We start from the raw sequence: 27,319 nt of genomic DNA on the forward strand, positions 1-27,319 counted from the left end.
CACTGCCCAGCAAAGAAGTTCTTCCTCCTGTCCAGCTGCAACTTCCTGGGCATCAGTTCCTGCCCGTTCCTCCTGGGCCATTGCTGGGCCCCCCGAGCAGAGCCTGCTCCAGCCTCTACCCCCTCCCTGCAGCCCCTGACACAGCCTGGGGAGGGCCCCTCTCAGGCTCTGCTCTGGAGGCTGAACAGCCCCAGCTCCCTCAGCCTTTGCTGCTCCCAGAGCTGCTCCATCCCTTGGGCATCTCCGCAGCCTGCGCTGGCCCCGCTGCAGGAGCTCCCTGGCCCTGCTGTGCTGAGGAGCCCGAGCTGGGCCCAGCCCTGCAGATGTGCCTGCCCAGGGCTGGGCAGAGGGGCAGGATCCCCTCCCTGCCCTGCTCCAAGGCTCTTCCTGATGCCCCCAGGATCCCATTGGCCTCCTTGGCCCCCAGGTCACATGGCTGGGCAGGGACAGCTGGTTGTCTCCCAGGACCCCCAGGGCCTTCTCCTCTCCAGCAGGTCCCCCCCAGCCTGTGTTGGTGCCACAGTTGTTCCTCTCCAGGTGCAGGACCCAGCATTTGCCTTTGTTGAATTTCGGAGGGTTCTTCTCTGCCCATCTCTCCAACTTGTCCAGATCTTCCTGAAGGGGTGCACAGGCAACTCCTCCCAGCTTTGTGCCATCAGCAAACTTGCTGAGGAGGCATCAACCCCCTTATTCAAGTAATTGATGAACAAGTTAAACAATACTCAGAACTGAACCTTGGGGGATACCACCAGTGACAGGCCCCCAACCGAGCCCTGTGCCACTGATCACAACCCACCGGGATATGACAGCCAGTTCTCCATCCAGCCCACTGCCCATCCAGCCCACATGGCCTGAGTTGAGTGTCAAAGGCCCTGCTGAAGTCGAGGTGGGCAATACCCACTGCTCTCCCCTCAGCCATCCGGGCAATCATTCCATCTTGGAAGGCAATCGGGTTGACCAAACATGACTTGCCTTTAGTGAATCCACACTGACTACTCCTGATCACACTCTGGGCCACCTCAGTCCCCCCAGGCCACCTGTTCTACACCCCACACCACCCCTGTGCCCCTTCCCCAGCCCCTGCCAGCTCACCTGGCCACAGCATGGACTGTGTGCCCCCTCCAGCTCCCCTGGGCCAGACCCCACCCAGCAGTACCTGATGGTCCTGTACTGGGGGGCTGCAGCCTCCCTCTCACATTCCAAGGGTTCCCTCCCTCTGCTGGGCCCTGTCTCTGCAGCAACTGCTGTCCCAGGCGCAGCCAAAGCCCTCAACCCCTGTTCTGGAAATGCCCCTGGTCCCTTTCTGGCCTGTGAACATCAACATTTGGAGGAGGCCAAGCAGGACAGGAGGCAGGGAGAAGGGAGACGAGGGGAGATGGAAGGGTTTTATGGAGCCACAGGGTTATCTCCCATTTCTCCTTTCCTGGGAAGCATCACCTTCCTGCTGCCCCATCACTGCTGGGGGTATCTGAGGGCATACATGGCACCCACAGGGGTCTGGGCCAAGCCCCCCTGTGCTCCAGGCACTGCCTCAGAGGCACTGAAGGAGTGGTGACTGTCCAGAGAAGGGCAGCAAGGCCCAGGGGCTCAGGAGAGGCTGGAATAGTGCCCAGGGAGCCCAGGGAGGAGGTGGCAGTGGCTGGCTGGGGGACTGTGCCCCACAGCCCTGCCCCGCACAGGGGAGATAAGCACTGGGCTGGCTGGGAGGGGTGAGGGCCTCCTGCCCCACAGCACAGCCACAGCCCAGCCCCACAGCCCTGCTCGGCCAGGGCATCCTCCTGACCCCCCTCTGGGCCCAGGAGGGCAGGGGGTCACACCAAACCCAGGCAGATGAGGCTGGGGAGCAGAGCTCCCCTGTGCCCCTGCAGGGCCCTGGGTTGGGGCTTCTCCTGTTAGTGGGGGGGACTGGAGCTGTCAGTCCCTGGCTCTCAGGAGCACATTGCAGTAATAAGCCACCAAGCCCACCCTTGTGGCACTGTGGGGAGCTCACCCACCTCTCCTGCCTGAGCACAGGTCCAGGACTGCAGCCAAACACCCCCATAGCCTCAGTGTGCAGCTTTGCAACCCCACAACCTGCCTTTTTTGCCCCAAAGATGACAGGCAGGGGGTTTGGGAGTGCCAGGGACCGGGAAGCACCTGCCAATTCTGCCTCCAGGACAGTCCCAAATGGGACCAGCTGGAAACACGATGAAAGCACACTGAAGCCATTTCCTTGTTCCTTTCATTAAGTGTAGCAGGGAGGCTGCTTCCCTTGTGCCTCCCCACCGAGGTGATGCTCTCCTGGGGATGCTGAGCAGGGGGGGCTCATGGCCATGGTGTCTCCCCGGCCCCAGTCGGATTTAAAGTCCTGCTTCTCTTCTGGGGCTGAGCAAGTACCAATTTCAACCCTTAGAGGTATTTCTTCCACATCCACCTAGTCCCACACAGCCCTTTTTAATCCTCCTTGGAGCAGGAAGACAGTGGATTAGGTGTGGCTTTAGGAGTTGATCTGCTGAGATAGAAGTTTTGTGTCCAGTGTACCAGGGACAGTGTGCACAGAGGGGCAGGAGGTCAACTTACTCTGTGCTTCCCAGGCACTCCTGCCCTTCCAGCTCCATCCAGGGACTCTACTCTCTCTTTCCTCCTGGGCAGTGTTGCAAGTACTTTCCCAAGGAAGCTGAGCACCTGCCTGCACAGGAACACAGCAGAGCCTCATCCCCACCAGGCACACTCCCCAAACAGGTCACACTGTCCTGAGCTGGGGGAGAAGGCTCCCAGGAAAGGGAAAGAAGGCACTGCAGGCACATGGAGATTCCTGTGCCTGGCTGGAAACTCAGCCTCCCCTCCCCTCTTAGTCAGGCAGGAGCTGTGACTGGGATCTGCTCAGTCCTGTTTGTGTCACTGGATGGTGTTTGAGGCTGACAGAGCCCAAGGGCTGTGCCTGGCACTGACCAGCTTCCACCACAGGTAGGTGGGAACATCATCCTGTTGCCTTTTCCCCAAAGTTTTACTAAATTTTTCTTGATTACTACCACCCACGGAGCAGTAATTTATTCTAGAGCTGCAGCACCACTCGAGCTTCCTGAAATAACTATCAGCCTGTGTGGAAAACAAACCCCCAACAGCCTGTCCCAGTGCTGCCAGTGCCTTCCCAGTGGTGGGATGGCAGCACTCAATGGCTCAGGAGAGCAGTCACTCCTTCCCGGAGAGGTACAGCCCAGCTGCTGCACCTTCTGCCTCCCTGGCAGGTTTTCCCAGCAAGAAACTCTTCTCAGCATGACACACATCACCCCATTTCACTGCTCCTTCCCCAGTTCAATAATTTACCTTATAAAGGAGGAGCTAAGAAGAGCACATTAATAAATAAAGAACATCTTTGAAAGATGTATTTAAACTGCAACAGGGAAAATAATTCCTTGAAGCAGCAAAGGCCAATCTTGATCAATGATTCAGGACCCTGGAGGCAGCAGAGGATCCGTCCACGGCTTCGTGAGCCCAGCAGGGAGGAAATGGCATGTGAGCAGCTCCCAGAGCAGCCCCCTGTCCTGGGCTGCCCCAGCCCTGCTCTGGCAACAGCTGCCTTTTGGGGGAGGCAGCAGGAACAGCTTCCACCGAGGATGGTTTGCAAACTGTTTCACTTAAGGACATTTCCTTTCAGCATCTGAAACACCCACCTTGCTCTGCCAGAGAATTCCTTCTCTTTTTCGGACTGTGGTTTTGTCCAGGGGATCACTTTTGACAGGAGCCGCCCATCCTGATGACACACACGGCTCCTGGGAGCAGCAGTTGCTGTGGACATGAAAGTCCTTAGCCACCTGTTCCTCAAAATTTCCAGGAAAGCCCCCAGCCACATGGTCCAAGTAAACTGGGACAAATACAGACTTGCCACTTGAAAAACCCAACAGAACAGGGCCTGGACCCACACCCTTTGTGTCACTTGTACACTCGTGGGAGACCCACATTCACTCAACCAGCCTGGTGGAAGCCCCACGGGCTGGCAGTTGGCACCATACCCCACAACCACCCTGGAATCAGCCACAGTAGAGCCAGGATCCCCAGGCCCCACCAGCTCCCCTGCTGAAAGCAAAGCATTGAAGTCTGGGTTGGATCTCCTCAGTCCCCTGCAGTAAGGCAGCACACCACCGAGTGCTGTGCAGACCCCCCTGCACAGCCACCTGCCCCCCACAGCACCCCACGCTGGGCACCCCGGGCACTGCCCTTCCCTGCTCCTCTGGCTGCCCTGGGCCCCTTCCACACCAAGACAGAAGGCTGCAAGCTCTCCTCACTGCCCAGCCTTGGTCCCTTCTAGTCTGTAACTTAATAGAAAGCTCACAGAATCAGCACTTGTAGCCTTCCCCCATAGCTTCTCTTATTTAGGAAACCACCTAGAGCCAGAAAAAAAAAATCCTTTCCTCCCTCCTAAATACCTGAGGTGTCAGGACAAAGCAGCTGTAAACTGTATTTCCTTTTCAGTCAATGACACAGAGAGACACAGATGTGGAAAAAGGAGACAGATACCCTTACTGTGGCAAGGAGAAAGCACCTCCTTGGAAGACTGGGCTGTAGAGGCCATAGTGGGCAACTGCTGCTCCAAGCCTACAGCTGGTTTGCTAAGGCTGAGCCCAAGCACAGAGTGCCTGAGGGTGAAGTCCCAGTTACTGCAGTCACAGGACTTCAGGCATCTCGTGAGTGCAGCAGAGACACTCTCAGCAGGGACCGACCCCGACCTGACACCAGAGACCTTCTTTTTTCCTGTGAATGAAGCCCAAGTTCCAGACAGGTTGCCTGTTCCCCTGGAGCTCTCACAGGCAGTAACAGGCTCGTGTTCTCCATCAAAGGCCAGGATACCACGAACTCCATGTTGGACACTTTTCTGCTTTTATTTTAAAAAAATCCAGAGTGAATCCAGTAACAGTTTTATTATCAAGGAAATTGTTTTACCATAAGCAGAGAACAGACACAGGATGGAGCAGAAGGCTCAGACAAGCAAAGTATTTAACTTCCATATAGCCTCTTGTGTAAGAAATAATGTTACAGCTGAGTTTGAAGTACCCCCTTTCCTTGAGAACAAGGGTACCAGCCTAGCTCAGGGCTGAACAGTCTCTACCAACGTCACCAGCCTTGCCCTACTGCTCACAGGCCTCGTTACCTGCTCACAGGTCCTCAGATGCACAAGGAGGGTCCATGCAGTTCTTCTCCTCCCTGTTCCAGCACGACTTCCATCTCCACCCTCAATTTAGTGACATGGTTTCCAAACTGGGATCTCAGATTTAATACACCATTGTGTCAAGTATTAAATGATCAGCGAGTGCCCAGGTGCCTCAGGTGAACGCCCCAGGGCCCAACGCCTAACTCTGTCTGGCACGAATTAACTTTCATCAAGTGACAATTTATCTAGCAGACACATCACTAAGTTTATACATTAAAGAATTTTATATATAGAATACTGCAAAAACACAGTAAGTCTGAATTCTGCCCCTTTCTGCTCAGGAAGGTCCCTTCTCTCCCAAGCATCAAGAAAATCGACCTCTTCATCATACTCCAGCCAAGGCAAGACAGAGACTTATTGCTTCTCCTCCTTCTGATCCCCTGAACTTCCAGAACCCTCTCGTTCAGAGGCCATCTGTGAAAACATTGGTTTGTTAGTCGTAGTAACACCAAACTGCTCCTGGACATTCCTCCCCAGCTCGCTGCTCCAGCTCGGAGAGCCCCTCCCTCAGGGCAAGGGGCAACTGTCCACTGGAGGACAGAACCAACCTCACCTCTGCAAGAGCTCTGAGAGGGAGGGAACGATCTTCCCATTATTTCTGCTTTCCCAGGGGACAAAACAAGCTTATACTGCAGCTTTGGACGTTTGCAGTTTGACATCAGGAAAGCAGCTTTCCACAGTAAGGACAGCTCAGCACCCCCAAGGTCACCTGGGCAGTGCGAGACCTCCCTGGACAGGTAACAACACACTGGCCAGGGTTCAAATGGGGGGGCCTTTCACTGGGAAGGAGATGGAGAAGAAAATCCCAGTGGCCTTACTAGTGTGGCTTTGGGCAGACTGAACAGGAAGCCTGGTTTAGTCATCCTGAAAATAAGATCGGGCATTGCTTTTCTCCTTCAGGCACCCCCCACACTGAGGGAAAAACCCCCTCTGTGTTCTTCTCGATTCTCCTCATGAGGAGCTCCCAGCACTTTTCCATGGAATGCTGTACAGTACCAGAAGCCCAGGCCTGAATGCAGGGCACCTATGGCAGCATGGCCACGACGTCAGGCCTCCAGCTCTCCCTGACCTTCCACAGCTGCCCCTTCAGCCAGTGTCACTCAGAGGGAGCTGCTCCAAGGCTCAGCACCATCCCAGCCCAGCTCTTCTCTGCAGTTTGGGATCCCAACTCCCTCCCAGCCCCTAACTGCAATCTGGTGTTCCAACTCCCTTCCAGCCCAGCTCTTACCTGGAGTTTGGGGTCCCAACCCCCCCTTTCCCCATCCCAGGGCTCTGAGATGGAACTGCCCCCAGACTTACCTTCTTGTATGCCATTTCAAAGAGCTTCAGGGAGGCCTGCTGCAGGCTGGTTGCTGCCTGCCTGATGTTCTCCCCCGTTTCAGAATCTTTACGAGCCAGAAGTTCCCTCATTTTAGCAATTTCTTCCTTTAGTTTGTTGCACTGCAAGTAAGACACAACAAGCACAGTGAAATGCTGCACTTGGTTCACTGAGAATCTCCATCCCACCTATTTGCCACAGCAAAACTACCTTTCCTTGCCAGAAATCATGAAGTTAAGCCTCAAACTGAGCCTGCAGGGACCAGGACTGTGCCCAGTTCCCAGTGGGCACCTGTCCACTTCACTAACCGTGTCCCAGTTGGCGTTAATGGGGCCTTGTTTGCTGTCTGGGCAGAGGTGCCAAGGACAGAGAGCCCTGCAGAGCCTGACAGCCCGCCAGCCGTGTCTCTGCCTGGCACACCTCAGCCATGAGTCAGCCACCCCAGGAGCCAGGGGAAGGGGAGAGAAAGCTGGTTTTCATCGATATTTAAGGCACTGTCAGGGAGCCAACGAGTAAGGCTGCTCACCACCCTGGTTAATCCCCTCACACGTGGGAGGAGAAGCAGAGAGGCAAACCAAAGCAGTGTGGGTTCATCCCAGCCCTGCAGCCATCTGTCAACCCCCACACAGGCTGGCATTCCCCTGCCAGCCTGGCAGGCTGCTGGAGGGGCAGGGGGCTCCTGGGGACAGCTGTGCAAGGAACAGGCAGAGCTCTGGTCACATCACGGTGAGGGGAGGGAGAACAACGGCTGCTGTCAGCCCATATTGGCACAGGGCTGCTCCAAGCACTGCTGCCCACCTCCCCCTGGTATTCCCCCCAAAAAAAGTTATAGGGAACAGTCCCTGCAGGGAACAGGGATTTAGGCTTAGTGCTCCTGTATGAGAAAACTCCAGTGATCATAACCCCAGAGAGCCAGGCAGTATCATGGAATCACAGAATGGTCTGTAGGGGAAGGGACCTCAAAGTTCATCCAGTCCCACCCCCTGCCATGGGCAGGGACACCTTCCACTAGCCCAGGTTGCTCCAAGCCCCATCCAACCTGGCCTTGGACACTTCCAGGGATCCAGGGGCAGCCACAGCTTCTCTGGGCAACCTTTGTCAGGGCCTCATCACTCTCACAGGGAAGAATTCTTTCCCAATATCCCATCTAAACCTGCCCTCTGTCTATTTAAAACCACTGCCCCTTGTCCTGTCACTATCTGCTGGCTGAGAAACAGCCTTTTAACTGACCAGAGGCTACTACCAATAAACTATAATCATGTCCCCCAAACACCCCAGAGCCCCAGAAACCTTTTTATTCTGCTTCCCAGAGACTGGGCTCTCTGTTCTGAACTTGGCTTTTGAAATCCACAGTGCACCACCTCAGAGTGGTGTGAAAAACACTCTTTGATACTAAAACATCCGTTTCATTCCCAAGAGCTGGAGCTAAGCTGATACAATAATTTTTATTGCCCTCCAGCTCCTGGATGCTGTGCATGCACTTCCAGGACAGCACAGCAGCTCTGCCTTTCTGCCTGTGTTAACACACTGGGAAGCACTGTCCAGGATCTCCAGCTTTGGAGCAAAACTTTCTCACAGGTCCCAGCACAGTTCTTATCAAACCACTGCAAGGCCAAGCCAAGGACAGAGCTCGTGCAGAAACCTTTCGTGAGCAGCCTCCCAGGCTCTGAGATCCTCAGTGACACTGAACTCACACTTTGAAATGGGGTATTTGCCATTATCCAAACCTGCTTCCTCCTAAGTTTGTTGTACAGCCTCCCACCAGCCACACTCATCCCAAGTCACAAAACCAGAGATTGAGGACTATGTCACCTTTACCTGGCATGGAAACATGCCCGGAGATGGTGCCAGGGGCCAGAGCCAGCTGTGAGTTAAGTGAGAATCTGAGCAAAGACTGGATAAGGAACCTTACCTGCTTTACACTAGAGGGTCAGGAACTCCCTACCTCATCTGCTGGCAGCTGATCCTTGAACTCCTCCATCTTGGACTCGGTGTCGTGGATGATGCCCTCGGCCATGTTCACAGCTTCCACACGTTCCTGGGGACACAGCTCGTCAGGGGCTGCTGCAACACCACTGCTGACACAACCTGAGGACATTTCTCTGCCCAAACTGCCAAGCTCCATTCTAGTTCCCACAAAGGGTCCTTCTTAGTGGCAAGGGGGCAAGAAACGCAAGCAAACAATTCCTAGATGCACTCTGGCACCAAGAGGTCCAAAGAGGCCAGTCAGCCCTCACACTGCCACACTCAAACTCACTTCCCTGAAGTTGAAGTACTAAAGCAGCATCACTGTCAGCACACACTGGAACTTCAGGGACAGCACAGCACACTCTGCTCCTTGGGAAAGCAACAGAGCTTTTGGAAAAGCTTTTGAAGCTTCTTCAGCAACAAGGACACTAGAGACAACTCAAATGCTTGGTTGTTTTAGCTGTGTTCCCTTATTACAAAACCTCCCATTTATGCATTCATGAGATTTCCACGGCAGTAAAACCATGATCTGAAAAGTTAACGAGGGAATTTTGACAATTACAATCACACAAGTCAAGTCAAGAGAAGTGTTAAAATAACCTAATCACCTTCCTCAAGAGCTCACTGAACAGGGGCGAGTCCCAGTTCAGGACTACAACAGGGAAGAACTTATCCCGCAATTTAAGATACAAAGTAAGGCAGCAGGAAGGTTTTCATTGCAGTCTCTTCAATGCTTCGTGGTAATGATGTTATTTAACAGTGGGACTTTCACACCAAGCTCTTTGATGGTTCTCCATCTAACCCACAAATGCTCATCAGCCAGTACTTTGTGGCTTTACAAGTTCTGAGGTGATGCTGCTTCCTGTGAATTTATTCCCTGCCTTCTCCCCTGCGGTCCCTTTCTGATCCCTTCACTACTGAGGGCAAGATTTACAGCACTGCCTGAACACCTGAGGTAGCTTCCTACAGACTGGAAGAGCACAGAGTGGATCAATCCCACGTGCCAGTTCCTGCAATCACTAATCATATGCTGGTGCCATATCCCAGAGTCAGCCTGTGCTGTGTCTGCTTAAAAATCAATGCTCTATATTTAGTTGCATAATTCATTAGTATTACCCTCATTAAAGCAATTAGTTCCAACCATCAATCCTGTGTGTATTACAGGTCCAGTCACTCAACTGGCAAGTGTCAGTCTTTCCTTGACACAGCCAGTGAGGATTTCCAGCACCTCGTGATGGCCTCCCCTGCACTGAGGGCCAACACTGTGCTCACATGGATATGGAATTCCACATGCCACAGCGAGACTTCAACCACTATGGAAAGCAACTTCCCACTTTAACAAGGAAGAGGCTGAGGTGCACTTGTGTTTGGCAGGTTCTATAAATTAAGCTTTCAAATGAACTCAGAGTAGCTTAACTATCCCCACAGGGTCTCCATCTAACCAGAGCACTGCTGTGAGCACCCAGCTGCAGGGGGCTGGCTCCAAAGGCACAGCCGAGGTAGCAGGCAGGTGGGCAGCAAAGAGCAGTGATGGCAAAAACATAAGCAGAGCTGCAAAGCTGTTAGTCATGAGCAACAGGCAGGTGAGTTTGCCCACTGCTGCCTCCATGGCCCAGGAACTCCTCAGGGAGCCAATAAAATGCCAGGCACACAGGGCACGGCACCCAACCCAAACCCCAGAGCCAGATGTTTCTGCAGACACCTTCTTGCAACTCAGTGTGAACTGACTGTAAGGAAGGAAGCAGATACTGAGGTAACAGCTCAAGGGCTCACAGAGCAGAGCCCCCAGCCCCTCAGAAGTGAGCACAGCCACTGGCACACGGGTGACAGGCAGCAGGGACCCTGTGGCCCCCCGTTACCTTCCTCCGCCTGTCCTCCTCCGCGTACTTCTCCGCGTTCTTCACCATGTTCTCAATCTCATCCTTGCTGAGCCCGCCCGAGGACTGGATCACAACTGCAGCACAGAGGAACATCAATGAACAACGTGCTCTCACCTTGAGGAGAGGATTATCTCCCAAACCTAACAGCAGCCTCACTCAGGGACGCTGCACCTGTGAAGGTCTTGTGGGCAGCACAAAGCCAGCCGGTGTTTGCAGAGGCAGAGATGCTGCTGGCAAGGTAAAAACCTGATCTCTCAGATCTACAAACTCCACAGCTCTGCCAGACACTTCCTGCCCACTGGTCTGGTCTGCAAGTCACTTCGGCTGGTCTTCAGTCACTTCTCCTGGAAAGTGAGGGAGCACCAAAGCCCCCAAAGCAAAGGGGCATCCCAGGTTAAAACACAGAACTTAAAAAAAACAACCTCCCAGCAAAAACCCAACTAACAAAAAAAATCCAAGGAGAAGGAATTGTTTTACCAAAGATTCCTTTCCCTGCTGGAAAGCAGCCCAGGCTGGTGGCAGGATAAGACGAGTTCCCCACCCAGCTCCTTACACTGCCCTTAATAAGGGAATGTAGCAAGATTCTATGTGCAGACTCTTAAAGGTCCCTTTTTTCCCCTTCCATTACTGTCAAAAAACATAGTCTAGACTTAAACTAATTTCTGCAGTAAAGCCTAATTTCATTGTGAAAGGGAGGACTAACATCCAGAATATCCAGGTATATTAAAATCCTCATGTGAAGTAAGTTTTCTATATAAAATCTGCCAATGGTGCAAAACCCTGAACAAGGACACACATACACAAGTCCTCTGGATACAGATGTGGGATGAGCAATTCAGCTTTGCAATTACGACCACATCTGCATACAGGTAGGCAGTTAAAAAACATTCTGACTGCCTATTATCAGAAGCCTTTTACTTAGCAGCAAAAGGCTGCCACACCCCAAAATCTACAAGGAAATTGAGGTAACAAGCAGTGTGGTTTTGGTAAGATGTTGCTGCCAAAAAGCCAAGAGTGTGATTAAGAGCAGCACATACCTCTGAGTTGTGCATACGGGGTTAATACTTTCCTTAGCTGAGTGTGCATTCCACTGCTCAAGGGTTGTTTCCAAGAAACAACTGAAGGGCAGTACAGAGGCTTCCCAGTTAGAGGAACAAGAGAGATCTATTTTCTATCAGGGGAATCCGTAAATGCTTCAAATTAATTTTCTGAGCCCACAACAGAGCTTTAGAAACTGTCAACTGTGGCATTAATTACCCTGGAACACCAGGCCTGACATTTCTTTGCACCACAGAGCAAAACACACTGACAGCTTGAAGTCCCTGAGCCTCCTGCCAGTTCAAGACTTCCAGCCTAAGTGGATGAAAATGAACAAGGTGGTTACAGGGAATACCTGCTGCTCAAAACTACTTGACTCTCCAGACCTTTGTAATGGAGGAATGACAAACAAATACGGTCTTGGCAAGAGCTGATTTGTTCAGCTATACACTACACACCTTGGACTCAGAGATCTTCCTAATTTGATTTCTCCCTTAAAAGCTGGTACTTTCAAGCAGACAGGCTCAGGGACAGCAATCCCTGTGATAGCAGAGGGCACTCCCAAAGGAACAGTGTGCCCAGCAGCACAGCTCAAGAACTAGTGCTGCATTGCCAAGCAAGGATTTTCTGTCCCTTCAGGGTAACTCAGGGCAGGATGTCACTGCTCTGAGCATCTCAGTGACACAGGACACCCTGGGAAGCAGCAGGAGCACAGCCCACAAACACCTGTGAGCCCTCAGTTAGCCAACCTGTGCCCAAAACCTCTGGGCACTGAGGCATGGCTGACCCGTGCAGGAAACCCAACAACCAGCTGCACTCTGCTGAAACGTTGGTGTAGTGATCCCAGGAGATGGCAGGACAGAGCAAGGACTGTCACACAGGGCAAAAAGACTTGTGGGAAAACCCTGCCAGTGAGGACTGCCTTGACCTTGGCAAGGTCAGGGGCTTCATCTCCACCTAACGTGCAAGGAGAGCTTCCCTGGCAGGATCTGTCAGCAGGCTGCTGGAGAGGGCACAGTGCTGTGTGCACACAGGAGCTTTACCACCTTAGAATGGATCTACAGGTCACTTCTGTCACTTCTCCCCTTCCCCAACTCACTCTGCCCTCCTTTCCAGGGGAGGCACTCAGCCGAAGATGACTTCAACTGTGCTGCACTGACAACAGACTGCTTGGGTCATCCTTGCTCTTCATCAAAGCAGTGCTGCAGTCCCCACCTGACTGTGGGGTGCCCATCAAGGCAGCACTCCATGACCTCTGGAGTCACTTGGTGTTCCCCTCAGTGCCCAAGGTGCCATGGCACCGCCATGATTCCTCCAGGCCTTTCCTCCCCATCCCTGGCATCCCAGAGCACTCACTCTGCTGTTCACGCCCGGTGCCTTTATCCTTGGCCGACACGTGCACGATGCCGTTGGCGTCGATGTCGAAGGTGACCTCGATCTGGGGCACTCCCCGTGGTGCAGGGGGAATCCCAACCTGGGAACAGCAAGGGTTGGCCATCAGCTCCCACAAGGACACGAGCTCAGGGCATGAGGCTCCAGGGCTGGGCACGTTACTCTGGTCATCTGACAATGAATCAGCTATTAACTAACCCTCCTCTGAGCACCTGTTCGCATCATGTGGTGCCTCAGTATCTTGACAGATTTAACAGGATACAGGTTTCTACCCAGGACAGGTGCACAGAAACCATGTGAGAAAACCCCCAAATTTGGTTTCAAAGTGATACAGGTTCTGCTTTATTGCTAAACATGCCCCTCTTCCATGGGCATGGCAGGATGCTCTATTTCCTCAGTTCTGGACAGACTTCACTCACCACTTCTGAGGAACCATTTTAAGACAGTGACAGGCAGCACAGCTTCCTTCTAAAGAACAAAAGGCAAAGCCCTTCCTTTCTGCAGGGCTCTTCCAGCACTGACCAAACCCATTCTGGGCAAGGAGCTTGTCAGGCAGCCCCACACTGCACACCAATCCCTGGAGCACATCTGTTCTCCAGTCAGCAGAGCGTGGGGCTCAGCTTCACGAGGTCTCCACACAATTGTTCAGAATGATGTGTTGACAGTTGACATCGTGGCACACACACTGCAATCCCTCCCAGGGTACCCTGGCTCACAGGGACTGCAGGTATCCTGGAGCCTGCTCCAAGTCCTGTCTCTGCAACACCAGAGGAAAGGCCAGCCTTCGGCTTATCTGCTGCACAGGCTTCGGATTGCAGAGGTCTTTTGTGCCCAGAGAGCCCTTTTAGGTCACCAGGCCCTAAAGCTGCAGCAGCCCCTGTGCCACATAAGGCTGCTCAAGAGACTCTCACCTCCATCTTAGATGCTAGTTGCTCCCCTGCCACAGAAAGGCTGTCCCAGAGCTGGGCTGTGCCTCTAGAAGCTGCTTTTTTACTACAAATGGGGTCAAATGTCTTCTGTAAGTGATTCCACCTCAACACTGCCTTGAGGGGTCAACTGAAATGGAGAAGGCTCTGAGTGTCTCAAAGAAGGTCGAGTCTAAGGTCATGAGTAGAGTAGCCCACGTACCAATGTGAACTGGCCAAGGAGTTTGTTGTCACTCGCCATCTCTCTCTCTCCCTGGCACACTTTGATCTCCACTTGTGTTTGCCCATCAGCAGCTGTAGAAAACACCTATGGAAAAGGAACAGAGTGTTACTGTACAGCTAATAAATTGGAACACACGAACTGATGCAGTTACAAACTGACTGAAGGAATAAAAGGAAGCTACTTGGAACAGAAAGAATCACTAAATGTTCGTTGTTCTCCTGTTCCTCTGACAAAATTCCAAGGCATCAAGACTAGCAGTAGCCAAGCTCACTGGCATCTTGTCCTATGTGCACCTGGAGACACAAAAACAGGCCATGCTGTGTCAGCAGCAGGTTCCATGGCAGCCACCCCCCCAAGAACATCTCCCCCTGAAGCAGCCGGGCTCTGCCCCAAGCCCACGCCCCAGGCAGCTCCGGGGTTATCAGTGAGCACACAGCAGCAGGCCCAGACAAGGCCAAGGAAGGAAAGGATCACACCCGAGTCTGCCAGGGCTTTACAACATAGGAAAGAAGATAACTCCTCCTGAGGCATGCAGCCCAAGAAAGGCGGTGTTCAGCGGGTGTGGTGCTCAGTTGCAGAAAGTCTCCACACAATTCTTCTTCAGAATGATGTGTTGACAGTTGACATCATGGCACACACACTGCAACAACCCTGAACTATCATCCTGGGCTATCTTGGCACCCTTTAATTCAACTCCCCTCCACTCCTGGGCACACTAATAATCAACAGAGATACTCACTGACTGACATTCAACCTCCTTTCTACAACTGCTTTTCCTTGCTAGATGAAGAGGAGACAAGACCATCTACTGGGATGCTTTGGGAAGCCTTCACTGGGTGTCCAAGAGCACCCTGAAAGTCCCCCCATCCAGAGTCAATTCGTACCTGGCTCTTCTTGGTTGGGATGGTGGTGTTCCTGTTGATGAGCTTTGTGAAGACACCTCCCAGTGTCTCAATGCCCAAGGAGAGGGGGGTTACATCCAGCAGCAGCACGTCAGTGACGTCCCCAGCCAACACCCCACCCTGGATGGCTGCACCGATGGCCACGGCCTCGTCAGGATTCACGGCTTTGCTGGGAGCACGGCCAAACAACTCCTGCACAGTCTGCTGCACCTGCATGGAGACACAGCACAGCTGTATTGGAGGAACCACCACTGCCACAGAACGTGCCAGCCTGGGCTCAGCCTGGCATCCCTGGGCTCCTGCTGCCACACGAGCCTGTGGCACGACAGAGACACTGAGCTTCAGGTCTGTGCCCCATCTTCCATGCACCCTATGAAATGCACTTGTTTCAGTCTAGACCCCTCTCTGGAGGCTTTTGTGCCATCAAGTTTGCAGCTGCAAGTCAACTCACAGCAGTGCTTTTATGTAGCCCAGCCATATTCAGAAGGGATCACTCCATGCTTATCTAGGAGTCAAGGATGCTCCCTGGGAACTCGCACAAGCCAACACTGAGCAGAACACAGCTGTCAAGGACAGCACAGCTGTGGAGGCACAGACAGGGAAGGTAAAACAAATCCAGAAGTACAGTTCATGTTGTTTGTGTGTAGTAAAGGAGAAAAAAAAGGGAATTGTGTAAAGAACAGAATTTTCCAACTCTTCATTGAACAGGCTGTTTCAGCAGAGCAGATGTGCCGTGTCAGCAGCCTGAGAGGCGTTGTTAGCAATGCACTGCTCGGCCCCTTTGGAAGGACTGTGCCCATGATTCCAACAGACCTACTGCTGAGGCATCCACATGGGAATGCAGCAAGGGTCTGCACCAGAGCACAGCCCAGAACTCTCCTGCTCTGCCCCACAGGGGAAGGGTGTGGGACTTGTGCTCCTCTCCGAGTACAGCTGTTGGGCACACACCAGCACAGGGGACCACAACGTGCCTGGAAAACTGCTGGAAGCAAACACCCAACTCTGCACTGCAGCCAGGAGACACCTGCCCAGAGTGTTCATTACAGAGGAACACCCTTTATGTGTGAGCATATAATTAAGTACAAGTCTTTCCCTCTGGAGGCATATTTTACAGAAACATTACTTCTAACCACCCACGGTACTTCTCCTCGAGTACTGGCCATGGAAGCGCTCCAAAGAAGCCACATTCCCTCCTAGCAGGGTGAAGAGAAGAGAACAACATACAGAAGAGAAGGTTCTGGGCTGTGTACAACACATCAGCACTGATTTCAGAACCCGAGCTGTAACTACAGGCACCCAGGAAAGCATTCTGTAAGCATAAGGCCACAGATGCTGGGGGTTATAAAGGAGGAGGGAAGGAAAAATAAATACAAAAAAATAAAAATCAATATTTAAGTCCTGTCTTCCACCCCTAAAGGATACATAATGTTTCCGGAGAGGCTTTCCCACTGAGTGTTTGTCATCACTTTATATGTAAGTGATCACACCATTTTTCCTTTATCCAGCTGGAACAACAAGGATTTTGGGAACATATAGCAGAGTTACTCCACTAAAGTTTTGGTCAGATCAGGAGCTTCTGTTTATCTTGTTGCTCTGGGTGACCTTCTGCTCACACTAATATCACCTCCAGCCATCAGGGTCATTTAATACAGGGAGGAAACACCCTCCCACCAAACTCCAAATGAACCCCAAGCAGGACCATGTACACACATACTGCCCTAGAGAGGACCTGCAAATCACAAATCTTAACAGCAAACAAACAGTCCAAGCCTGACTGATTCCTCTGGAATGAGGTTCTGATGCTCTGTAAGAGAGGACACTCTGACCCTTGGAGAGAGCAGTGCACATCCCTGTTCAGCTCTGGCCTGGGGAGCAGCACTTGACTGGCTGGAACAGGAGCAGTGAATCACCTGCAGACAGCACCTTATCTACAAGACTGTGCATGTCAGCACAGCAGTCTTTTAAGTTACCTGTTGGTGCTTATCTGCACTGAATAGAAGGGCCAGGCATTCGATAAGGAGTGTCTGGAACAGACAGGGAAATGGGCCTGCCAACACCCAGCCTCCAACAGGTATCTGATCACACACAACCAGCAGGTATCAGAGCAGTTCTGCTCCTGCAGCTTCTTCCCAGCTGCTGTAAGTGCTCTGTACAGGGAGCAAAGCCCCTGGGGGGCAAAGATTACTAACAGGTGACTGTCACTGAAGTGTACCTTCATCACATACTGAGGCCACAGCAAGAGAAACACCCTGTACATGTCCACAGAGCTGCCTCTGTCCATCCATACCAGAACATCAGGCTGCAGCTGAACATGCAACTCCAGACATGTCCCACTTCACTTTGTGAAGTGCAACTCTGCTACAGCCCCCAGACCAAGCTGAGCTAATTAACAGGATGAGAGTCCCTCAGTACTGCTTCCATGGGACTCCTCAGCACATCTGCTCTGCTCTGGGGGCCCTCAGCTGCTGGGGCTCTGAAGCCACCAGACCCTCAGCTGTTCTGCTGCAAGCCCAGGGCAGCTGTGCCAGCTCTGCCTGGAGCAGGGACTGAGCTCATACCTTTGGCATTCTGGTCATGCCACCGACCAGGATGACTTCCCCAATGTCACTCTTGCTGACTTCAGCATCCTGCATGGCCTTCTGGCATGGTGCCACTGTCCTCTTGATGAGATCAGCCACAATGCCCTCAAACTGTGCCCGAGTCAGCTTCATGTTCAAGTGCTTTGGTCCGGAGGCGTCCATGGTCAGGTAGGGCAGGTTGATGTCAGTCTGCAGCACAGAAACAGGCTTGGAGTGAACAAAGCAATGGAAAATAGGGCTGCTCTACAGTCAGATCAAGTTACAGCTTCTGTTGGCCTGTACTGAAGCATTTACATGGCTGCTTACCCTACAGCCCAGGCCTTAGGTGGCAGCAGGAACACTTTTATGTTTGTCTTCTCTTCTCTCAAAGAGACACTTATTTTGTTCCACATCTCGCAGTTACAACTGTTAAGCTCCCATTTTAATATTGTGTTATTGCAAGGTTTTGCATTGTTAAGAAAAGCAAATTAATTAGTCATAGCCAAGAGGTAAAAGCTGAAACACTGGAAGTGACAACATTAATCCTGTTCCTTTAGCACAACTAAGGAAAAAGCCCATCTTCAGTTCCCAAAGATTCTGCCAACTAACATTCCACATCAGGTAAGCTCCTTGAAGAAAAGAACTCATGGCTGTTTTCTAAATGCCAACAGCCAAAGTTAATTAGTGCAAGGGACCATAATCCTCACTTCCTATGGCTATTTCTGAATCTCTTACAAATTCACATGCTGGATTTTTAAAGCGAATCTTATACTGAAATCATTCAAGTGCTGAGTCATGCTGACATCAAAAGACACTACAAATCAAAGCAATTAAAACATTAGTGCTTTAAGCTCTAGAGATTAAGTTTACACAACAAGAACTAAAGCCATGTTACTGACTAGAGGTGTGCAGTCACTTTACAAACAGCGTGGTAAAAAGTATTAGGGGAAAATGGGGCCAAAAGCAAGTTGTTTTCCCTTCACTGCTAAAGAGTTAAGGAATTCAGTTTTTCTTGCTATGAACAAACTGGATTTGCCAGCTCCTGAGCACATAAAACAGAGCCTGCTATGTCTCTGGCAGAACTAAGCATCCATTGTGACTGGCCTAAACTCCTTGCTATGAGCTCCCCACTGGCCAACAAAAAGACCACCATCAAATAAAATTAAAAATGTTTATTCAGAACCTAGAAATTGGCAGAGTCCCCATTTCAATTACTATATAATTGACCTTAATTTCACTTAGCCAGGACTATTACACTCCCAAGTTGCTCCTTCTCCAGCTCCTCATTCAGTAGTGAATAAAGGACACGCTTGAATGCATTAATACGCAAAGTGGATGGAAAAAGGAAAGGGGGTGTACGTTGCCCAATGTCTGGACAACTCTTCTATAGGCAAGTAAGTTGAGATTCTTTATAGAAATCACTACACAAATTAGCTGTTTCAGTAGAATGAGTAGCACCAAGGTTTTCAAAGGCTTTCGAAGAGCTTGCACAAAGAAGTGGTTCCAGTAACCCAGCAGCACTGGCTGCAGCTGAATTCCCTGATGCCCATCATACTTCTGAAACACAGAGTAAGCTGGGAACAAGGTCATATTCCCTATAGGATCAGAAGACACACTGCCAGAAAAAAAAGCAAAATCCAGCACTATTCTCAGCTCCCAACAAGCAACTGTGCTCCAGAACAGCTCATCCTGGTACAGGACTTGCTGTGACAGTGACACTGGTTACACAGAAGAGCTTGTTCTGCCACAAGAAAAATCAGCAATGTCAGAGCTTTGTACACAAAGCCAGTGCAAAACTCACAACGTTGTACCAGACTGCTCTGGACCCAGGCACGTACCTGCACAGATGATGAGAGCTCACACTTGGCTTTCTCTGATGCTTCTCTCACCCTCTGAAGGGCCATGTTGTCTTTAGTGAGGTCAACACCCGTCTGAGTGACAAACAACAGGGTAAGTGACAAACAACAGGTTAACAGACTCAGCTTCCGCTCAGGAGTCACCTCACCGCAGTTCACCTTCTCACCACTCTTGACTAAAGATATTTCTAGAATACAGCCTGCTATGTGCACTTCTGCTGCTCTCTCACTTCTCGCAGAGGTATTTAGCATTTCAAATGTGCCAGCCCTCTCTGCTCTGCAAGTGATTATACAGTAAAGTACAGATTAAAAGCTTGGAAAAGCTGCTGCATCACAGAATATAAAGACAAGACTGAATTCGCAAAGGAGGTGGAATCTCCATTGCAGTTTCCTCCAGCAAACCCTGTCTTGCACCTGTGCTATCACGTTCAACTGCACCACAGATACTGATTTTTAAAAGCAAGCAGACTATGCATAGGAGAGTCCTGCTCCACAAGAGAGAAAAAAGGCAGAAGTCCTGCTATTCTATGCCTTCCAGGAGATGAATAATCCACCTCAAGAAGACAAATGTAAGAACTGGAAGCTGGGCCAACAGGTGTCTAACACTCTTAAATTTTAACTGTGCCATAAGTGACAAAACAAGTCCTAATAATTAAAAATTTCCATTCTTCTACAGAAGTGAGTTTGAAAAGCAGGGTAACACTCTGCTCTGAAGAGACACCTTACCTCTCTCTTGAACTCTTTCACAATATGCTGTAGTAAAGCCTGGTCAAAATCTTCTCCACCTAAGAAAGTGTCACCATTGGTGGACTTCACCTCAAAGACCCCCTTCTGGATTTCCAGCACAGAAATATCAAAAGTGCCACCACCCAGATCGTAGACTGCAATGCTGCAGGGAGAAAGGCAGGAAAACATCACTTTCTAGACAAAGCTGTGTGGCTCAAAACTCACTCTCCCCAAGAGATGCAGTGTGCAGAACTCACTCTGTTGCCCACAGAAGTTAAAAGCCTCTCTAAAGACAGCAGTAAACAAACCTCACAGTGCACAAATCCTTTGAGCACTGTGAGTCCACAGGGGAGTTTCTTGGGCTGTGCTGCACGATGCCCAACCTTGCCCATTATTTCAGAGAGGGCAGTTCCTCCCTCTTCAAAACCAGACCCACATTCAATGACAAGGGCAGGGACACCACAACTATTATGGAACACGTTTTTCAGAATGTGAGGCTTTCACAGCACTGTCATCTCCATCAGAAATACACAATCTCTAACAAAAGCCCTGCATTTACGTAACCAGCTCTGACAGCTGCAGAAGGCTGAACGCAGGCAGGGAAGCTGCAGGCCATGGGTACCTGCCACAGCTCAGGGTACCTCCTGTGCTACCCTGCAGCACCGCTGGCTGTCACCCAGCTGTCCTGCCACACCCATCACTGCCACCAGTGGGCAAGATCATTAAATTGACATCAGGTTTGATAATTAAGTTGTAGTTGCAAGTTACAAACTCTCCTTCTGTAACAAGGTTGGCTGGCACAGAGCAGAGGTGACATTACACAGCTCTGACTCACAGCTGTGAGTCCACCTTGGCAGAACTCCAACCAACGCTCTAAAAACCAGAGAGAACAAGAGGCATTTCCAAAGCAAATCCCAGCACGTTATTTGGGAGAGGGGAGGTGCAATGCACAGGCACTCACACTTTGTCTTCTGACTTGTCCAGACCATAGGCAAGTGCAGCTGCTGTTGGTTCATTAATCACCCTCAAAACATTCAAGCCAGCGATCTGCCCAGCATCTTTGGTAGCCTGAGGGATAAAGAGGAACAGTGCTGACTACTGAAGTTAAATGCAATTTATAAGCCCCAAAATCTTATAGCTTGATGAGTACCTGTCTCTGAGAATCATTGAAGTAAGCAGGGACTGTGATCACAGCATTCTTTGCTGCGTGCCCCAGGTAATTTTCTGGAAAAAGAAGGAGACAAAACAGAAGGTTATCCTTGTAAGAACACCAAGTCATTATTCACAGAATCACAGAACGGTTTTGGTTGGAAGGGACCTTAAAGCCCATCTCATTCCACCCCCTGCCATGGGCAGGGACACCTTCCACTAGACCAGGTTGCTCCAAGCCCCCTCCAACCTGGCCTTGGACACTTCCAGGGATCCAGGGACAGCCACAGCTTCTCTGGGCAACCTGTGCCAGGGCCTCCCCACCCTCACAGGGAAGAACTTCCTCCTAATGTCTAATCTAAACTCACTCTCTTTTAGTTTGAATCCATTCCCCCTTGTCCTGTCACTACATGCACTTGCAAATAGTCTCTCTCCATTATTAAGTACTTTGAAATCATTTTTCTGAACTAACAACACAAGAAAGACTTGCTGTTTTCTGGGAAGATGCAGAGAGAGCTGTGCAGAAATTCAGTCCTTTCACATAACATGGAATAGTTTGCAGACTTTTGACAGCACAACCCTATTTTGGCAGCACCTCCACAACTCCATCAGTGACTGGATGCCACTGGTGTGAATTCATCTGAGACCTTGTCTATTTAGTGTGCAAGGCTGAAGCTGTTCTCCACTTTTTTTGAGGGTTCAACATGTGATGCATTTAAAATTTCCTCTTTTTCATCCTGATTACCAAATCCACTGTTGGTAACTTACACAGTACAAATAATGTACATACACTAACTTTATAAGCATTTAATTAGTTCAATACTTACTAAAATAATTTTTAGAACAGTTATTAAAATAAGTTTGTGTTTAATTTTTGAGACGGCAAGTCAGAAAAACATGTATTACACCTCAATTTAAGGTCATGAACTGCTCTCAATAAAAAGAGAAGGATGTCAGCAAATGCAGATTCAGACCTGCTGAAAAGAATGTGCAGGGTGCCCTGACAGGACTCATGGCTGTGCACTAGCCCAGCACAGAGCTCACCCACTGCACTGTTCTCTGCTGCTTGCAGAGCCAGATCCTTCCATAGCTGGAGTCATGAGCACCCAGGCCAAAAGCCAACACCTTTATGTCTAAGGCAGAGGCACACCATCCTCCAAATAAAAGCCAGAATTATCATCTCTCGATGCTCACATACCACATACTCTTGGGTGGAGCTTTGACAAATGTCCAGGACCTAACTGGAAAAACAATAACCTCTGGATGAAGCTTCAATCCTGCCCTCCTCACACCTATCACTGGACACAGTATTTACTAATGAAGGTGAAGAAGACAGCCACTGACTGTTCCCTCTCTGTATGACTCAGTGTCCCCAGAAACCATTTTAGGAATTGAAATAGAAAAAAAAAATCCTCCAGGCCAATGGCTCTTTTCCCCCAGTGATCATTTAAAGTCACCACTGGCTAATTAGCCATTCATTGAGCCCAACAATGGGGTCCCTTGAACACTCCCTCTCTCCCTACATGCTGTCCACCCAGCAGCTGAGGAAGAACAAAGCCACTTCAAGGCCTGGCTGCCCCAGCCCGTGCTCAGCTGCAGCCAGGGAGGCACAAGGACTGGGCTTCCAAGGAAACGGAGCTCCCCCTTCTGAGTGAGCATGAACTCAATCACAATGAGGATCAGCTCGGGCAGTATTAATTCTGGTGAGAGTATCCTTTAAGTAAAGCACTAATATCTTGCCAAAGGTCTGGGATTGAGGAGGGAATGATCTTCCTTGAGGCTTCCTAAGAGCCCACTCTGTACCCTCCCCCCACCTGCCCTGTTCTGTGAGGCTTTGGTACCAAAAAAGCACCTTTTTGGCTGCAGCACCTCCATTTACAAAGCACACAGACAGCAAAGACCAAACTGTACCAACCTGCAGTTTCCTTCATCTTCATTAGGACAAAGGCACCGATCTGGCTGGGAGAGTAGAGCTTCCCATGGGCCTCCACCCAGGCGTCCCCGTTGGAGGCACGGACAATCTTAAACGGGACGTTCTTACTGCAAAACACGAGCATTCCACGCTCAGTTGCTCTATCACCAGGTAACATGGACAAGCTCTGGACAAAGAACACTGAACTTGCCAGCAGCAGCCTCAGATCCAGAGGCCCAGGAGTACCAATATGCTGCTCCTGCTTTTAATCAGTACATCATTTAATCATAAACCTGAGGTATGATCTTACAGCTTTGATTATAAATACCCTCAAGAATGAGAAAAGTCTTCACTTTTTCCTTCCACATCAGGAAGACTCTTTTACTTCTTCTCTGACAGCCTGAAGGTGATCAAAAACTAAGAGATCCTGAGACGACCTCAGCTGGTCAGAGCATGGTGTTACCAACACCAGTGTTGTGAGTTCAATCCCTGGAAGGGCCATTCCTTTAAGAGTTGGACTCAATGATCCTTGTGGGTCCAACTCGGGACATTCCCTGAAGCTCTGAAAACCTGGAAAGCTTGGCCCTCAGACAGAAGCAATGAGACCCAAGGGCAGAACCACTTCACCCACAACAGGGTCATATTTTAAAGCATAAGAGGGTGGTGTTTTCTGCCCCCCTGCTGGCAGTGGGGTCGCTCCCCTCACTCACATGTCCTTCTTCACCTCCGAGTCGTCGAAGCGGCGCCCGATGAGGCGCTTGGTGGCGTAGAAGGTGTTGTGTGGGTTGGTGACCGCCTGGCGCTTGGCCGGCATCCCCACCAGGCGCTCGCCGTCCGCCGAGAACGCCACCACCGAGGGCGTGGTGCGCGCTCCCTCCGAGTTCTCCAGCACCTGGGGCACAGAACAGCGTGAGCAGGGAACTCGCCCCGAGGGCGCTGAGCTGGACACTCCCATCCTGACAACGCTCCCTCCTCACTCACCTTCGCTTGCTTCCCCTCCATGACGGCCACGCAGGAGTTGGTGGTGCCCAAATCAATCCCGATGACGGCCCCTTTAATGGCTTCTGAACTGCAAAGCACAGTGGGGTAAAATGAAATTACTGCTAAAGAGAAGAACTAGATAAAAAACCTGCCAGCCCTGAAGACAAGACAAAAGCAATTTCCCAGCTGATGCTGAAGCAAATCCATGCTGCATCCTGACCTAAGGCATTCTCCCACTCTTACAATGGAATTTAATCTTGTGCCTCTGTTCTCAATCAGATCATTTATAGGTAAATCCTTGTTTGTTAGAATAAACATATAAAATATTCCTCTTCACCAAAATATCTTTACTATATACGCATATATTTATTTTCTCAACAACTCTCATGATTTTGACATAAAACAAAATCATAACTAATTTTGTCCCTACACAGACAGGACTTGTTTTGGGTTACTTTTGATCACAGTCACAAACTGGTTTGGATTGGAAGGGACTTTAAAGATCATCTCATTCCACCCCCTGCCATGGGCAGGGACACCTTCCCCTAGCCCAGGTTGCTCCAACCTGGCCTTGGACACTTCCAGGGATGGGGCAACCACAGCTTCTCTGGGCAACTTTGATGTTTCAACTTGTTTGAAAACATCCACCTGGAGTCAAAATACTACTAAATAGATGGTATTTGTTTATTTATCATTGCTTAGCATGGGGAGAAGGATCCACAATGATAAATTGCTCAGGCCATGCGGGGTTCTCTGAGCCAGAGCCAAAGCAAATCACCTTTTTGATCCTGAGGAGCAACAAGTTAATTTAACTCTGAAAAATGAGATTTTAAAAAATTGGAACCTCCTCCTCCTTTCTATTAGCCCTTTCGAGGCTCAGAGTACCCTGAATCACAGCTCTGCCTTACAGAGCCACGCTCTGGGATGTGGAAGGCATTCTGCAGGCAGAGCAGGACTGTGTTTATCACCAGGACATCATCTTCTCCCTCCCCAAGCTGCCAGTGGCTCTAACACCAGTTCCAGAAACAAAGCAGTGATCTTGGAATGTCCAACTGCTCAGGTCATCTGCACCAAACAGAACCAGTTTTCCCAACACAGATTTCCCAGCCCATGCCCCAAATCAGCCACAAATGTCTGACTGAGGCTAAACCAACTGCTACTCATTTCCCATTACCTTGGAACAGGAAAAATAAGTGATTCAAATGCATGAGCTGTTTGAAATGAACTTTATCCCCAGAGCAACGGAGCCAGGCATCACTCATTCCATGGCAGTGTAAAACAACTTGTTCCATCAATGTTCAGGGTACTTTTTAGTTTGTTTGTTTTTAATCAAACAAATCTCAACAATCCGCATTTTGTGGGAGAAGAGGGAAAGAGCAGTTCTCAAAGTTCCCTTGGAGATAAAGAAACAGCCTCAGAAAAGTTCCACGCGGAGGTTCTAGTTTTATTTTGCTGGGTTTGCTCTCTTACTCCATCTCTGGCTAAAACAATCAGTTCTGGTATCAAGAGGACAGTAAATATCAACATCAAGCAGCCAAACCCCAAGGAAATACTCACGCATATCTCCTGATGGAGGCTGCTCTGAGGACATTCTGACTGAGGCCATTCCAGAACGTCTGAAAACAGACACATTAATGGAAACTTAGTTTAAAACATCAAGTGGTCTTCAAACCAAGGCTTTCAGAGGCAAGCAGTGTCTGAAGCTACACTGTCCCACTACAGTGTTTATCTTTAAAAACTTGGGCGTAAACTAAGGAGGGATTTGAGAAAGAGTCAAATTGATTTAAAAAACCCAAATTACTGCACCAATTCATCTGCCATACCCCTGATTTCTATGACAGAACCGAGCATTTCCCTCAGACAGGACAGCCTACGAATGTGTTACCAGCCAAGAGACATTTCAGCAACTCAACTCTGAACCTTCAGCTTCCAGTGAGCAGCAGCACCAGATAAACATTAACCCCATTTCTCGAGGCTTTGTGCCTGGTCAGCAGCAAACGACCTCCTACATCCCTTGAGGGATCTGTGCTCCAGATTCTGCTGCACAGCTCCAGCAGCTTGGCCACTCTGAGCCTTTCTGCAGTGGCCACCCCTCTTGCACATGTACACCAGCATCCTGGAGGGCTCTGGGAGCTTTAGCCCTTGTTCTGTTTGAGAATGAGCTTTTAACAAGACATCTCAATACAAACAGGGACACGACAGGAATATTTTGCTCATTTTTCAGGACCTGTGACGCAAGCACAGCCCGTGGGTGGGTGAGGCTGCTGTGGCCAGTGTTGTGGGATGTGCCATCCCTGCCTGTCCGTAGATCCTGCCCTTCCCAGCGCGGTCCCTGCTCTCACCGTCACTCGGAGAGCGAGGGACCCATCACTCCCACCACAAATTCACTTCATACAAAACAGACCCAGCCACGCGAACAGGTCCCTCTGCGCCCCCGGGGGCTGCTCCGCCCCGCGCTCACAGTGATATTTTCTGAATAAAACCTGAGCACCTGAGGGGCCGCGGCCCGGGCCTGTCCTGGGCGGGGATCGGGACTCGCCCCCGCCCCGCAATGTCCCCTGATCCCCCTCCGAAGGCTCCCTCTGTCTGTGCCCCAGTCCCTCCAGGCCTCACAGCCCCGTAATGTCCCCACAACATCCCCTGGCCTTCCCCCAGAGCTTTCCCTGTCCCCTCTGATCCCCCGGTCCCCTGCAGCCCCCACAGCCCCTCCCGCCCTCCCAGTGTCCCACAGCCCGTTACTCCCGGTCCCCCCCAGGCCTGCCCGTCTCTCTCCCGCTCCCTCCGACCCCTCTGGACCGCACAGCCCCGCGATGTCCCCACAGCATCCCATGCTGCGCCCCGGACACCCCGTCCTCGCTAATCCCGCCGCCGTCCCCGGTGCCGCCTCAGGCCCGCCCGTCTCTCCCCCCCGTCCCCGCCGTGTCCCGCCGCGGTACCTGCGCGCGCGGGGCGGGGTGCGCGGGCCGGGCGCGCGCCCGGCGCAGGGGCAGTGTGGCGGCGCGGCTCGCGCTCAGCATGGCTGCACAGCCCGCGCGGACACGGACACGGCGCGCGGCGCTTCTGGAACCCTCCACACACGTGGGCCGCGGGGGGGCGAGAGGGCGCCGCAGGACCCTGCGCACCGGGCCGCCCCACGGAACGCCCGATCCCGCCGCTCGCTCCGGACGCGCTGCCGCCCCGCCGGCCGCCGCGGCGCGGCTGCGTGCGGCCTCGGCGACACCGACGGAGAGATCGCGGCGCCCGCCGGGGCGCGCCGGGGCGGGAGAGGGGTGGCGGAGCGGCGCGGGGCGCACCGGCGCGGA

At 51.2% G+C, this 27,319-nt stretch overlaps 1 protein-coding gene and 1 non-coding gene across 3 annotated transcripts; both read right to left on the reverse strand.

The window, feature by feature from the left end:
- Positions 1-4,838: 4,838 nt before the first annotated feature.
- Positions 4,839-27,049, reverse strand: HSPA9 (heat shock protein family A (Hsp70) member 9). 2 transcript variants are annotated; one of them, XM_032702776.1, is made up of 17 exons: positions 26,954-27,049; positions 25,575-25,633; positions 24,018-24,105; positions 23,747-23,928; positions 23,040-23,164; positions 21,126-21,199; positions 20,937-21,043; positions 19,976-20,138; positions 19,232-19,324; positions 17,394-17,603; positions 14,818-15,045; positions 13,913-14,017; positions 12,749-12,866; positions 10,334-10,428; positions 8,452-8,544; positions 6,488-6,628; positions 4,839-5,602 (listed from the first exon to the last, which is right to left on the reverse strand). In XM_032702776.1, exons 1-17 carry the CDS (start codon positions 27,032-27,034, stop codon positions 5,543-5,545), a joined length of 2,022 nt encoding a protein of 673 aa, XP_032558667.1. In that variant the 5' UTR covers positions 27,035-27,049; the 3' UTR covers positions 4,839-5,542. The 2 variants fall into 2 exon arrangements, with proteins under 2 accessions (XP_032558667.1, XP_032558668.1); XM_032702777.1 differs by lacking the exon at positions 26,954-27,049 and adding an exon at positions 26,819-26,857.
- On the reverse strand, positions 14,497-14,568 carry LOC116794622. Its single transcript, XR_004359830.1, has one exon. It is a non-coding gene; the product is annotated as a small nucleolar RNA SNORD63 (small nucleolar RNA).
- Positions 27,050-27,319: the final 270 nt, after the last annotated feature.

The sequence above is a fragment of the Chiroxiphia lanceolata genome, chromosome 15, assembly GCF_009829145.1.
Source record: "Chiroxiphia lanceolata isolate bChiLan1 chromosome 15, bChiLan1.pri, whole genome shotgun sequence".
Taxonomy (NCBI): domain Eukaryota; kingdom Metazoa; phylum Chordata; class Aves; order Passeriformes; family Pipridae; genus Chiroxiphia; species Chiroxiphia lanceolata.

Coding starts and splice junctions, on each gene's coding strand:
- HSPA9 (XM_032702776.1), bottom strand. CDS start 27,034: ATGCTGAGCGCGAGCCGCGCCGCCACACTGCCCCTGCGCCGGGCGCGC. Junction 25,634..26,953: donor ACCCCGCCCCGCGCGCGCAG/GTACCGCGGCGG, acceptor GTCTGTTTTCAG/ACGTTCTGGAATGGCCTCAG. Junction 10,429..12,748: donor CACCGGGCGTGAACAGCAGA/GTGAGTGCTCTG, acceptor TCTGTGCTGCAG/TTGTGATCCAGTCCTCGGGC.